This window comes from Lygodium microphyllum, chromosome 9, assembly GCF_053477565.2.
Source record: "Lygodium microphyllum isolate KBCC chromosome 9, Lygodium_microphyllum_v1.1.10, whole genome shotgun sequence".
Classification (NCBI taxonomy): domain Eukaryota; kingdom Viridiplantae; phylum Streptophyta; class Polypodiopsida; order Schizaeales; family Lygodiaceae; genus Lygodium; species Lygodium microphyllum.
Window position 1 is genome coordinate 64840743 of NC_141143.1, and position 14255 is coordinate 64854997.

At 43.8% G+C, this 14255-nt stretch overlaps 1 protein-coding gene across 5 annotated transcripts in view; it reads right to left on the bottom strand.

The window, feature by feature from the left end:
- TPR10 (ankyrin repeat family protein) overlaps positions 1–14255 on the bottom strand; it is a 157303-nt gene that overhangs the window by 69878 nt on the left and 73170 nt on the right. For 3 of the 5 annotated variants that reach the window (XM_087684659.1, XM_087684660.1, XM_087684662.1), the window contains one exon: positions 3680–3850. In XM_087684659.1, the coding sequence (XP_087540785.1) occupies positions 3680–3850 (171 nt within the window). The remainder of the gene's footprint in view (positions 1–3679; positions 3851–14255) is intronic. The other 2 variants (XM_087684661.1, XM_087684663.1) reach the window with 1 other exon arrangement.

Here is a 14255-nt window from a genome sequence, read left to right on the forward strand (position 1 = left end):
CTAGTCATATAGATCATTAGCATCATATCAAATGAGGTCATTCCGACTTCAATGCCTACTTGCTTTAAGTTCAGGGTTTGTTTTGACTGTCTGCTCTTCACCCCTGCATAAGTAAAGGAATAAATCCATAGAAAAATGAAGAATCAAAAGTTACCATCTTGGTTGAATAAAAGAGTTTCTCAAATTTGGCAACTTCAAAGAGCTGCCTAAAAACTGTAGTTTTGTTCTCTTTCCTTAAGAAATGTTGGGGCCCCCTAAGTTACAGTAGCCCAGTTGTAATCAAGCACCAGAGGCTATCGTTCACCCCCCAGCCATGCTCAGGAAGACGCAGGAAGAAGCGTGCGAAGCACTCTGCCAGCCGTCGATTTCTCATGAGTAATACTAATTTATAACTCACTTACTAATTGTCTTGTTCCCACTTACACTCCTAAGCCCCCCGAACCCGTACAGGCGCCCAAGGTCCCCGGATGGACATCTCTCATGTTGTTTCCCCATAAGTTACATTCATTACTGTAACATTTCCTCCCCCTTAAGAATCAGTTTCGTCCTCGAAAACAATACTTGGGAGGTCTAATTATAAATTGGGAAACCTTTTTCTTAGAGTGCTTACTCGCTCCCTTATTGAGCTTTCTTCTGAACAATCTCTCCATTTTACCAGACATTCTTGATAAATAGTATGCCTTGTTCATCTATTACGAACATTTAAAATTCTTTCCGGTTCATGTGGAATAGATTGGTCACTAAATAGCTCCTCAATCTTATCATTTAAGACTAGATTATCCATATCACCCAGCTTCTTTCTTAGCTTACTTACATGGAAAACTAGATATGTTTACTATCAACAGGTAGCTGGAGCTTGTAGGCCTGTTTCCCCACCCTCTTAAGTATTGTGAAAGGGCCACAATACCTGGGTGAAAGTTTTGGACACCGTCCCATTTTCATGGTTTTAGTTTGTCCATGCACTTAAAGATAGACCAATTTCCCTTCTTAAAAGGAGATGTCTCTTCGGTGAGGATCTACATAAGCTCTAGCTCGGTCTTAAGCTTTCTTAATATTTTCTTGAGCAAATTTTTGCATACTATTCATATCCTCCAAAAAATCCTTTGCTGCCTGAACCTTTTCCTTATGCAGTCCTACTGCATGAGGGGCTCTGGCTTGAAACCCTTACATTAGCATAAATGGAGTATATCCAGTGGAAGAGTGTTAAGCACTATTATATAACTCTGCTATTGGTAAATACTTTTCCCAATTAGTTTGCCTTTTACTTACATATGTTCTCAACATATCTTAAGGGATTTGGTTAACCGTTTCAGTTTGCCCATCAGTTTGCCGGTACTCCGCCATGCTCATGCTAAGTCTAGTATCCAACTTCCTAAATACAACACACCAAAATTGACTATCCAATTCTAGTGTTTTAACATCAGTTGAAGTTGGAATAAACCTAGCCATTTTGGTTAACTTATCCATAATCACCTACACAGAGTCGTGCCTCCTCTATGTCCTGGGTAACCCGACAATAACATCCATGGAGATACTCTCCCATTTTCCCGAAGGAATCTCTAATGGGTGGAGAAGTTCTCCCATTTTCAATCTTTCAGCTTTATTAACCTCGCACTTATTACATTTGACCACATAGTCAAGGACGTCCTTATTCATTCCAGGCCAATAGAACTGCCTTTTAATAAGACTATAAGTCTTATTAACTCCTCGATGTCCCGCACTAGGGGTATCATGACACTCAAAGAGTATCCGACGCCTTATTTCTTCACCTTTCAAGACACATACCCTACCCTTGTAGAATAAATAACCATTATCAATGGTAAAATTCTTCTACTTGAATCCCATTTGAGCAACCCCTAATGCTCCATTTCCTTGTTGAACATCCCCACATGTTCCTTCCTCAATGGAGACCCTTCCATTTGGATCCCCATTTTCAATTGTTTCCCATATGTTGGAATATGCTGGATAAACCTCGCATTTTCCTTTTAAGGATTCAAGCAAATCAGAAGAGAATTGAGTAAAACTCAATTCATTTATGGTGGGCATTCTGTTGAGCGCATCAGCCACTATATTGTACTTTCCTTTTCTACACCTTATCTTATAGTCGAACTCTTGGAGGAGTTTGGCCCATCTGGCTTTACGCCACTTGGTCGTTAAGCCACTTAATGCTTCATGATCTGACAAGAGCAAAATTTTGGCACTGTATAGATATTGCCTCCATTTCTTCATTGCATGTACTATTGCATACAACTCCCTCTCATAAACGCAATAATTCCGTTTTGCACGGTCTAATTTCTTGCTTTCAAAAACAATTTGTAATAAGACCGCACCTACTGCCCTATCACTGGCATCAGCTTCAACCACGAATATTTTATTAGAATCCACAATTAATAGTACTGGAGCTGTAGCAATAACTACCTTAAGTTTTTCAAAACTTTCATTTTGGTATGTTCCCCAATTAAAGCTCTTCTCTTTCCCTTTAAGTTGGTCTATCATTGGAACAGCTATCTTAGCATAATCTTGAATGAATCTACGATAAAATCCAGATAAACCTAGGAAGATCTGCAGCTCTTCCAAGTTCCTTGGAGATGGCCATTCAATAATTGCGTCTTCTTAATTCCTCGGCAAAGGGCGAAGATGGGTACGCTGAATTTCAGTTTTTAGCCTCCAGGAGAAATCGCCCTACTGAAAATTGCCTAAGGGAGTGTCGATTTGCCGAAAGGTGAGGTGTTCAGGGCTGTAGGAAGCTTCCACGAGCAAGCCGGTTAAAAAAAATTCGTCCGCCTAGACGCATAATTGTGCTTTAGGCAGCTGCTCCCGACCGAGTGGGTGTTAGGCTCCCATGATGTGGGGTCTCAGCTGCAGTGAGAATATCCCCCTTTTTTCTGCATCAGGAGGACAACCCTTTCGGGTCTGCATATCTGCGACAAGCCTCATCTCGCAAAGACCAGACTTGGGGACTTTTGCTCAAGCGCGCTCATGAAAATACTGACGGCCCAAAGCATCCCATCCTTCCTTACGCTCTGATACCAGTGTTGGGGCCCCCTAAGTTAGGGTAGCCCAATTGTAATCAAGCATGAGAGCCTTTTGTTCACCCCCCAGCCTTGCTCAAGAAGACGCAGAAAGAAGCATGCGAAGCATTCTACCAGCCGTCTATTTCTCATGAGTTATACTAATTTATAACTCACTTACTAATTGTCTTGTTCCCACTTACATTCCTAAGCCCCCCGAACCCCGTACGGGGGCCCAAGGCCCCCGGACGGTCATCTCTCATGCTGTTTCCCCATAAGTTACATTCATTAATGTAACAAGTAAGATTTACATGAACTGTCTACGAAGAGTGAAGGGTGATATTGGACAAGTCAGGACACAGATGCAACACTTTCCTAGGGGATACACATACCAAGGTCTTTCAGTTGTAGAAAGTCATCTATTATTTACAGTTACCTTGAACCTGGTTCCCTTCATGATCCTCATGAAGCTTATATAAGATTTGTTTTGGTTTTCTGAATCATAATTTATGTACTTTGCACCACTAATAGAAAGATGGCCTGATTTAGGAGTCTCAGCAGTCACTCTACTATCTAGTCAATACAGTTCAGTAAAGACAAAAAATGTAGATTTCCACATTGATGCACAATAAAAACAGGTACATGTGCTGGAAAACTTAAGATCTCACCAGTGTCATCTAGTGGATCAGGTGGCAAACCCAAATCCTTCAAGAGGTATTGACAAACTGCATCATTTCCACTCTGAGCTGCAAAATGAAGTGCCCCACGTCCATTTGCATCCTTAACATCCAATATAGCTTTAGCTACTCCCTGTCCTTCATCAAAGTTTCGTGCAGCTTCTACAAATAGAAACAAAAAACCCATTGCTAAGTTTTTTCATACACAGAAGTCAAAATGTAGACCAGAAGTGTAAATTAATGTATGGAAATATTTATATCAGGCCTTCAGGCCAACCAAGCTGAATGGCGACAACTCACATGAAGCCAAAAGGCTATCAGAACAGCATACTACAGATTCTCTCTCTCTCTTTTTTTTTTCATAAAATTCTCTCTCTCTCTCTCTCTCTCGTCCTGCCCCCACCCCTGCCCTCTGCCCTGAGCCCCTGCTCAGCCCTCACATTCTTCACTTTACATCAGCCGTCCCATCCCATCCCTGAGCACTCCCCACCCTGCCCTCTGTCTTCTGCTCCACCCTCGCCTTCAGGCATTCCTGCCCCGCCATCCCTAGTTTCACCCTGCCCTAGAACACCTACACCTGAAAAAATGTCTTTGTACACCTGAAACAGAGTAAAACATAGGCTAAAACCATTGCAAGCAGATGGTGAGTGTGGATGCTAAGCTGGACGGGCTACAGAAAGCAATGAAAGTGCTAATCACCGATACCAAAAAAAACCCTGGACAACAGCATCAACCAAGTGCAGCATGGCCTACTCGACAAGATCGCAAAACTTGAAAATGAAGCCAAAGAGTGGATGAATGAGAAGGTGGCCTTGCTAACAGAAATCCAGCAACTAAAAGAGGAGATTATGGCAGTGAAGGGCACCGGACAAGAGGAAGGGGAGATCCAAGAGGACACAATCACAGCCATAAAGGAGGAAATCTCCAAGGTTGTGGACGTTAAGCTTGAAGCCACACAAGAAGGGTGGGTAGAGGTAGTGAAGAAGAACACAAAAAAAGGAAGTGGAGAAGGACAATCAAGAGGAGGAGGTGCACATCGTCAACACCACACTTGAAGAAGAGAGAATGAGATGAGCAAAGTGATTGAACGTAAGAGTAAATGCCATACCCAACAAAGAGGGCTCATCACCCAAGGAGGATGGTAAGACTTTGAGCTGAGTTTGTTGCACCTCCCATGATGATGGAGGCCCTTTTTCAGACCATCAAATTCATACACAAAATATGCAACATGCATCCAAATAGACTACCTAGGAGAGCCTTCTAGGCCTCTCGACAGGTAGCTCAAGCAGGGCATGAGTCTTCATGGTATGCACATTGCACAGTCCGAGCAATGGCTCACAAGATATGGCATTGACATGGACCACCTACCCCCCTATCAATATGACCTTGACTCCCCCTTCACACACCTCTCCCACAATAAGAGAAACTTGGTCATGCGATAAGACCTTTACTAGTTGTATATATAGCACACATGGATTTCACCTTAGCACTACTGGATCACTTTGTGAGTATTACATGGGATGATTTCATTGTGAGACATGGATACCTAAATGTTTACCATGTTCGGTTTGACTTACGGCTATGCTCACATAGGAGTGTCAGTGATCCACAGTAGGACACTAGGGCACTTTTTACTCTCCTTATGAGAGGTTTTTTGCCCTAGTTATATTATCTTCTATTTTATGTGCTTATGTTACACAGTTTGGACACTTATCATGTTTAACACCTTTCAACAGTGAACCCACATCAACAACCCTAAGGTTTATGAGTTGTACTTTGTACTTTCATTACACTCTTTGGTAATCGCATTGGGAGTCATGTTGTCTTCACTCTCTCACTCTCCATTGTCAACTGTGTACTCTCAGCTGAGCTTCGATCTTTCATACCTCACATTTGGTATCAGAGCTAGGATTGAACTCAGCTTTAGCTCCTCCCAACCAGATTAACTCGAGCTAGCCACCCAGTTGCTCCCCCGACCAATTGCCCCTGCAGGTTTATCTGCCAGCAGCACCGCCACCTTAAGCTTGCAACACTGCCCGCCCTGCAAACGCCAACAATCAACACCACCAGCGCCGCCTTTGCCCTGTCTAGTTGCTACCCCCTACACCAGTGCCACCTGCAGCTATGCCATCCTAGCATGCCTGCTTGTTTGCCACCATCGTCTGCGCCACCAACCGCTGATGCCTATTCACCAGTCCTACCAATGCCTCCTCCAACTCCTGCTGCCTTGCTCATCACCTCCACCAAGTCATTCAGCTCCAACAAGGCGTCATCACCAATTTGGCATTCACCCGACTCGACTTCGGCTCACCTTTCAGAGGTGAAATGTATATTTAATTATTTTATTTAGAGATTTGAGCTACAACAAGGAGCTTTGCCAAAGAGGCGCATTTCTGCTTCAAAAAGTGTTTTTGGGCATACATTGTAGAAATTTCTTGAAACTTGCGTCAGAAATTTTGGGGCTTTTTGGTTTAGTGCAGACATTGGCACATGTTCTACAAGTTCGATCTGAAATAGACTGAAATTGTGCATTTTGGACAACAAAATTTTGAGGTTTTTGCATTGATTGCATTGATGAGCACTATTTGTGCATTGGACAGCGTGTACATTGGACAGTTTTGATAGAGTGTGACACAGATTTGTTAGCTATAGTATGGTGCATGTTGTAATTTCTGGAAACTTTCAGATTTCCAAGTTGTTCCAACTTTAGCTCTTGTTCCTGTGCTCTTTGAACCGGTGACATTTACTATGGGCAATCAAGAACAAAATGATGTATCCACATATGCATCCTAGGAGGATAGATTGGACAGCAATAACTATTCTCTATGGTCTTTCGTTATGAAGAACGTGCTAATTGCAAAAAATCTTTGGGATTATGTTAGTGGTGAAGAAGTTCGTCCTAAAGTTGTGGCTTCTGCATCACCTCCTAAAAGGCCAGACGTGGTCAAAGGCCTGCTCCAGCTCAGCCACTTCCCCGGCGATCAACAACCCAAAAGTCTTGGAACACACTGGATGCTCAAGCATTTCACTAATTGCATTGGCACTTCAATGGTCTATAATCCCACATATACGGTCTAAACTTTCTTCACAAGAAGCATGGCTCACACTTGAGCAAATGTTTGCTGGGAAAAATGAGGCACGCATCTCTTTCTTAAAAAAAGAGCTTGAGAATGTGAAGATGGATGAATGTGATGCCATGCAGGATCATCTTAACAAAATTCAGGACTTGCATGAGCAATTAATGAGTGTAGATGAGTATTATTCTGATGCACAAAGCTCTTTATGTGCTCAAGAAGCACCGTGGTCTTGATTCCAAAGGATGAATAGATTCCTTAGGTCTCCCAAATATCATTTTATCCCTTATGACCCAAACTTATATGTCCTTACTGTTGTGCTAAGAATTGCTCTTAGCCACTTAAACAGCCCCAAAACATGCTTATTTTAGGCTTATTTTAGCCAAAACCCTAAAACAGGGAGCAGATCGAGAGAGTTAAGTGGGAGAGAATCTAGAAGTCCAATTTTCTATAAATTGGTAGCCAGCCCTCCACTCTTCCCCGAATCTCGTTTTTGCAAGTTTCAGGTGTTATCAGCTTGCTGCCCACACCCCGTTCGCGGAGGACATCTCAGCCCTAATTGTCCATCACTATTCCCTGCAGTCTAGCTCCTGTTTCCAGCACTCCACATACTGATTGCTGATGTTTCTGCCTAGACACTGACTGCTAATCATCTGCACTGCTATCGTACAGCCTGCCATGTCGACAAACTGCTGCATTTGCAAGCCCCAACTTCCGCCCTGATAGTTTTCTCTCTCCTGCTGCAATTGCTGCAGTTTTTCTCTCTCCTGCAAGCTGTCCTGACTGCATTTTTAGTCTTTCTCTCTCTTGCAGGCGGTCATGCCTGCGTTTTCAATCTCTCTCTCACCTGCTGCATGCGTTTTTAGTCTTTCTCTCTCCTCATTGCTATCTGCATCAAATCCAGCTTCTCACTACTGCATTTGCTGGTGTTCGACATCTGGAGGCTGCCTTGCTGCAATTCGGGATCCATTCGGAGTACGACACACTCTCCAGCTCATTATCCCTGCCTTGATCCTTGAGATACAGGAGTTCGAGTTTCAATATTCATTCACTACATAGTGTGTTTGCTGCATGAGCATCGTATTATTAGTTGTCATATCATTTCATTTATTCACTGTGTTCATTGTCTCTGAGCTACCCTAACCCTAACCCTAACTGTGTTATTTTATCAATCTGTGCTTTGCCATACGGTTTCTGTTTATGCTTTTGTGTTAGGATATTTTCTTTACATGGTATCAAAGCCTGGTACTCTTTGAGAAACCTAGGCCTTTGATCTAAGAGCTCTTCGCAAGAAGCAAGCACAACAGTAGGTTCAAATAACTTCAAGCACATCAACACCGATTCTGTCTCCAGAACAGCCTATGCAAGGAACCGAGCGAGAGTGGGCCGATCAACTTGCTCCACAAAGTTCCAACATGGTGGAAGACACATCCGAGTACATGGAAGAAAAGATAGGCAAGCTGACCTCTGAAGAATATAAACTAATCATAGTCTATCGATGAAAGAAGATTGAGGAGCTCGACCGAAGGATTGCCCTTCAAGAAAAGCTTCTGAATGAAGGTATCCATGATTTTCACTCTTCAGATGTTGTGCGTAAGCTTGATGATGTTGCAGGGCTGTCGAGACCTCCATCAGGAATGGGCCCCTCTCTTAGAGAGCAAGATCCGGAGTATTTTCCATTTATTCAGACTTTTCCGTCCTCTCCAATGCAAAGTACTTTTGATTCCTCTTTTATGCCTTCTTCTTTTACCTCTTCTGTTTTGCAATATACTGGTAGAGATCATGTGGAAGAAAGAGTCCAATCTGTTGACTACGAAAAAGGTCCTCTTGAGGACCAATTCTTGTATGTTAACACACGTCCAGGGGATTATAAGAAAAAGCCGGATAACTCTTCTTCTACCCTTCCTTCTTTTCCATCTACTTCACATAATTGAATCAATTTGGTGTTCCTTTCACTTCATTACATGGTGCATCATCATCTTCATAGTTTCATTTTCAATCTTTAAATGATAAAAATGAACAAAAAGAATCTGCACCTCATACACCTCACTTTCAAAACCCACCCATCCCACCACATTCTTTCGCTGCTTCACCACTTCCATTTACACCATTTACATTTCCATTTAAGACACCTCATCTGGCACCGCACATCACACTGGGAGTTATGGATACATAGGCACATCCTTTAGGACCTCATCCTTCCCTCACCCGTGTGGTGTTCCGCCTACCTCATACACACTTTCGAAATCATTGCAGCCTGGGTATCCCACTCAGTCTCTCCCGAGTGTGGATCAGTTGCCTCCACACTTTGCCTCCATGGCGTTACCTACTAGACCTTCTGGTCATCCTGCAGTGTCCCAGCCTCCACCTACACCGGCACCTTATGGAAATATTCATGTTCCAGTGCCTTGGCATCAATCGGCACTCGTTGGACACTCAGAGCCTAATTCTGCCCACCCATCTCTTCCCCCTCCCTCTTTCTCTTTTCAAACACACCCACCTCCATCATCTTTCCCACCATCCTCATAGACAACCTACTCGAAACCTCATGGTTCTAGCTCATCTTCTGCCAAGAATGCATTTAATGACAAGACTCGTTTTAACGGGTCAAACTTTACTACTTGGTCGAATTTGAAGAGACATGTCCTTGACTCACAGAACCTATGGGATCTTATGCAGGGATTGGAACCCCAACATGATCCCGCATTTGTTCCATACGAGGTCATCCACTCATGAAAGGCTAGGAATGACTCCGCTATTGTTGAGCTGATGCAGGGCTTATTGCCTGAGTTTCATTCTTAGCTTCAACATTTTGACTTAGCATCAGAGCAATGGGCACACTTGACTAACCGCTATGCGGCTCGGGGTAGGACCCGTCGTATTAATCTTGACCGTGTGCTTCAGCTTTTCAAAATCATTGACCTGGATAACTTGAAAGTCAAGTTGGCTGAGTATTGACGTCTTCTCGCTCAATTCTCCACTACGGGGACTCCCAAGTCCTCTGACGATCAGGTCACATTGTTCCTAAATAAACTCCCCAAGAAATACTTCAATTTTGTGGAAGAAATAGTTTCAAAGCCTACCATGCCTACATTCTATGAAATTGAGTGTCAGTTGTTGCGTTACGCACGGTTATTCGATCAGTTTCATATGAATTCCTCTTCAAAGGGGGCTCTTCTTGCTCATTCTCACAAAGGGCAACAAGGGAAGGGCAAACCAAACCAAACCTCCACTCAAAATCAAAATCAAACTCAAAGGCTAAATCAATCTAGGGATTCTCAAGGAAACTCCCAGTCACAACTTAAACCAAGGCGGCAGAATCTACCTAAATAGAATTGGTATTGTCGACATTGTCAAAACGCTGGTCATTTTGACGACGAGTGTCGATCAAAGGCACGAGGCACATCACAAAAACCTAAGTCTCAGACCCCCGCCCCTCAGTCGAGCAACCCCCAGCACAGGAGGCAAGGTAATGGCAAGGGACAATTTAAAGGTCAGACTCACACTACCACCGCACAGCTATCTCAGTCAACAACGTTCTCAGCTCCAAAGGGCTTGTATGACTGGTCTGCAGAAGCCCACATCGTCTTTGTAGAGACATCCGATGCGAGTCTTGTTCACATCTATGAGTTACCTCCTGACGAGGTTACTGCAAAGGCCCACTCGTCACAACCGAGCACTTTAGCTCCAATTTGGATTATGGACAGTGGAGCTACACATCACATAACTCCTATAGAGGACATTTTCTGTACACATGCCCCTGCAGCCGAGCGGATCCGTGTAGGAAACAACTCCTCGGTCAAGATTGAGGCTCAAGGTTACGTCAGTTTTGCCACTGACAAGGATCCAAATCTGGCTTCGCTGGACAATGTATACCATGTCCCTTAGCCTGGGTGAACTTGTTATCTGTTCAACAGCTTTGTCGGTTGGGGCGAGCAGTTTTCTTTACAGCGACCACAGTCGAGATCCCTAACTCTCTAACTTATTTAGTGATTGCTCGCGGTGAGGCACAACCTAATGGTCTATACTACATGACTCACTTTCTCACCGAGCCGACTGGAGAGGGCTCCTTGGGCACTGCTGGTTCATAACCAGACTAGTCGTCGTGTCCGGTGGATGAGGAGTGATAGCGGTGGTGAGTTTATCTCCCACGAATTTTCCAAGTTTCTACAGAAGCATGGCATTTCTCGCCAGCTCACCTCTACCAACTCCCCCTCTCAGAATGGATTCGTAGAGCATAGGAACCGCACAATCATGGAAATGGCACGCTCTATGCTATTCGCAATAGAGCTTCCTGAGCGCCTTTGGGTCGAAGCTATTAACACTTTGGTATACATCCTCAACCACTGCCCGACTGCGGCTCTTTCTCAGAAGACCCCGTATGCGGCATTTTCTGGCTCTCGGCCTATTATTTTCCATTTCTGGGTCTTCGGGTGTCATGCGTATACACACACGCCTGATGACAAGATAGGTAAGCTTACTCCCCAAGCTGATCTTCTTATTTTTGTGGGATATTCCTCTGAAGCAAAAGCCTATCATTTGTTCAATCCTCGGAGAAACAAGGTGATCGTTAGGCAATATGTTGTTTCTGACGAGAGGGATACCCTAGGACAGCCCTTCAATACACACACCTATCATTCTATTGTAGGAAAGCTTCTTTGGTTAATTCACACTAGGCCAGATTTAGCTTACTCAGTCAGTATTTCACAGCACCTAGGATGTCACATAGGATTGCATGTCTTCGTGTATTGCGTTATTTACGGTGTACTTTTTCTTATGGCTTGACATATGGTTCTGGCTTATGTTTGCAGGGGTACACTGATTCTGATTGGGTAGGAGATCCTGACACCCGGCATTCCCATGGCAGCTATCTCTTTACCTTAGGCATAGCTCCCATTTCTTGGTCCAACCGTAAGAAAGAGACGGTGGCGGCTTCCATGGCCGAGGCTGAGTACTAGGCTCTCTTCAATGGCAACACCGAGGCCATCTATTTGAGGAGTTTACTAGCAGCACTTCATTTTCCATGTGACTCTCCCATAGTTGTCTATGCGACATTGCCCTTGCGGACAATCCGATCATCATACCACAGACACGGCACGTGGAAGTCCACTTCCACTTTTCCAAAGAGTGGGTTGAGGTAGGTACTATTTACCTAGAGTTTGTGCGTTCATCAGATAATTTTACAGATATCTTGACCAAAGCGGTCAACCGGCCGGTTCTTCAGTACCTGCTACCCAAGATCGGCTTGGGTACACCCTCCCCTACTTCTTTAGCTTGACGGGGAGAGGATGCTTCCATCTGGCTTTCCCTTCCAGTTTGAGAGGGAGTGGCTTCTTCTCTTGATCGTGACAGTGATGATCCTTACAGTTTTTAGACATTATATTCGCTTATTCTTTTGTATTGTATTATGGGCATTTCTAACTTCATCCGCACTGTCAGGATCACTTGATTGTAAAAGGGCACTTGCACAAGTGAATGATTCCCTTGTAAGCGAGAGCATTGTCCCAGTGGCACCGTTGTATAGCATATTGCATGACCATGACATCTTGCATCTCCCTTTCCATTACCCCATGCATTGACATTCTGTTCATGTAAACATGCATCTGTGCGCATTTATCCCTTTTCGGTCTTTTGGAGTGGTCGACTCTAGGATCCACCATATTCGTAGCATAACACATGGCATTTCTCCTCATGGCAATTTCCCTACCCTTGCTTGCTTGGTTGTCTTGCTAAGCCCACCATTTTTTTTTCCTCTCCACATATTCACCACATGATTGGCACATACACTCACTTTTATCATCCTTAGACACTTATCCTAGTCAGTGCGAGGGATTCGCTTGCTAGTTTTGTGCTTGACTTGGGTTTAAAACTCTCTTTAACTTTTCTTATCCGTCACTTAATCGACTGTTGGCCCTATATTACTTATGTATTTTCAAAACATTTATTCTTTTTTTTAAAGTCCATTGATTCCATCCGCCTTTGTAGGACTTGGTAGGCCCTTGGACAACCGCGGAGCACCCTTGGTTTGATGCATTGGCCTCTCTGGGGTGATCACTTGGACTCCCTTGATAAAATAACCATCGCCTTTGTAGTCTCGGTAAGCCACTAGGCAGCCGACGTGCACCCTTTGTCCGATGCCTTGGCTACTTTGGGGTGGGACGACTTGGGGTAAATCAAAATTTAGGCTGGCCTACTTTTCTCGCCCTGTTTTGGGCCTAAGAGTGGGTATTGTGCTAGAAATTGCTCTTAGCTACTTAAACAGCCCTAAAACATGCTTATTTTAGCCAAAACCCTAAAAGGAGCGAGTCGAGAGAGTTAAGTGGGAGAGGATCTAGAATCCTAATTTTCTATAAATTGGCAGCCAATCATCCACTCTTCCCCGAATCTCGTTTTTGCAGGTTTCAGGTGTTATCAGCTTGCTCCCCACACCCCCATTCGCGAAGGACATCTCAACCCTTGTTTTCCATCACTATTCCCTGCAGTCTGGCGCTTGTTTCCAACCCTCCAGACATTGATTGCTGATGTTTCTGCCTGGCGACTAACTGTTGATCATCTGCACTACTCTCGTACAACCTACCACGTCAACAAACTGATGCATTTGCAGGCCCCAGCTGCCGCCTTGATAGTTTTCTCTCTCCTGCTGCAATCGCTATAGTTTTTCTCTCTCCTACAAGCTGTCCTGCCTGCATTTTTAGTCTTTCTCTCTTGCAAGCAGTCCTGCCTACGTTTTCAGTCTCTCTCTCACCTGTTGCATGCGTTTTTAGTCTTTCTCTCTCCTCATTGTTGTCTACATCAAATCCAACTTCTCACTGCTGCGTTTGCTGGTGTTTGACATCCGGAGACTGCCTTGTTGCGATTCGGGATCCATTCGGAGTACGACACTCTCTCCAGCTCATTATCCCTGCCCTGATCCTTGAGATACAGGAGTTCGAGGTTCAGTATTCATTCACTGCATAGTGTGTTTGCTGCATGAGCATCGTATTATTAGTTGTCATATCATTTCATTTATTCACTGTGTTCATTGTCTCTGAGCTACCCTAACCCTAACCCTAACTGTTTTCTTTTATTAGTCTGTGCTTTGTCGTACAGTATCTATTTATGCTTCTATGTTAGGGTATTTTCTTTACACTTACTACTTCAAAGGGAGTCAACTATATCTTGTTGTATATAGATGATTTACTTCTCACCAGCTCTAATTCTGCTACCATAACAGAAATAAATGCTCCGCTTTGCTCTACTTTTCATATGATAAACCTTGGTTTATTGTTTTATTTTTTAGGAATGGAGACTTGTTCAATCTTGAGGTAGTATTTTGGTATCACAACAAAAGTATGGTCTTCAATTTAGTGGACCAATATTGTAGAGATCAGGTGCAACCTATGGCCACGCCTCTTGATCCCACTATCCATCTTTCTAAGGATACCCTAGGTTAGCCCTTCAACGAGCACACCTATAGGATTGTGGTAGGCAACTTATTTCTTTAATTCAAACTA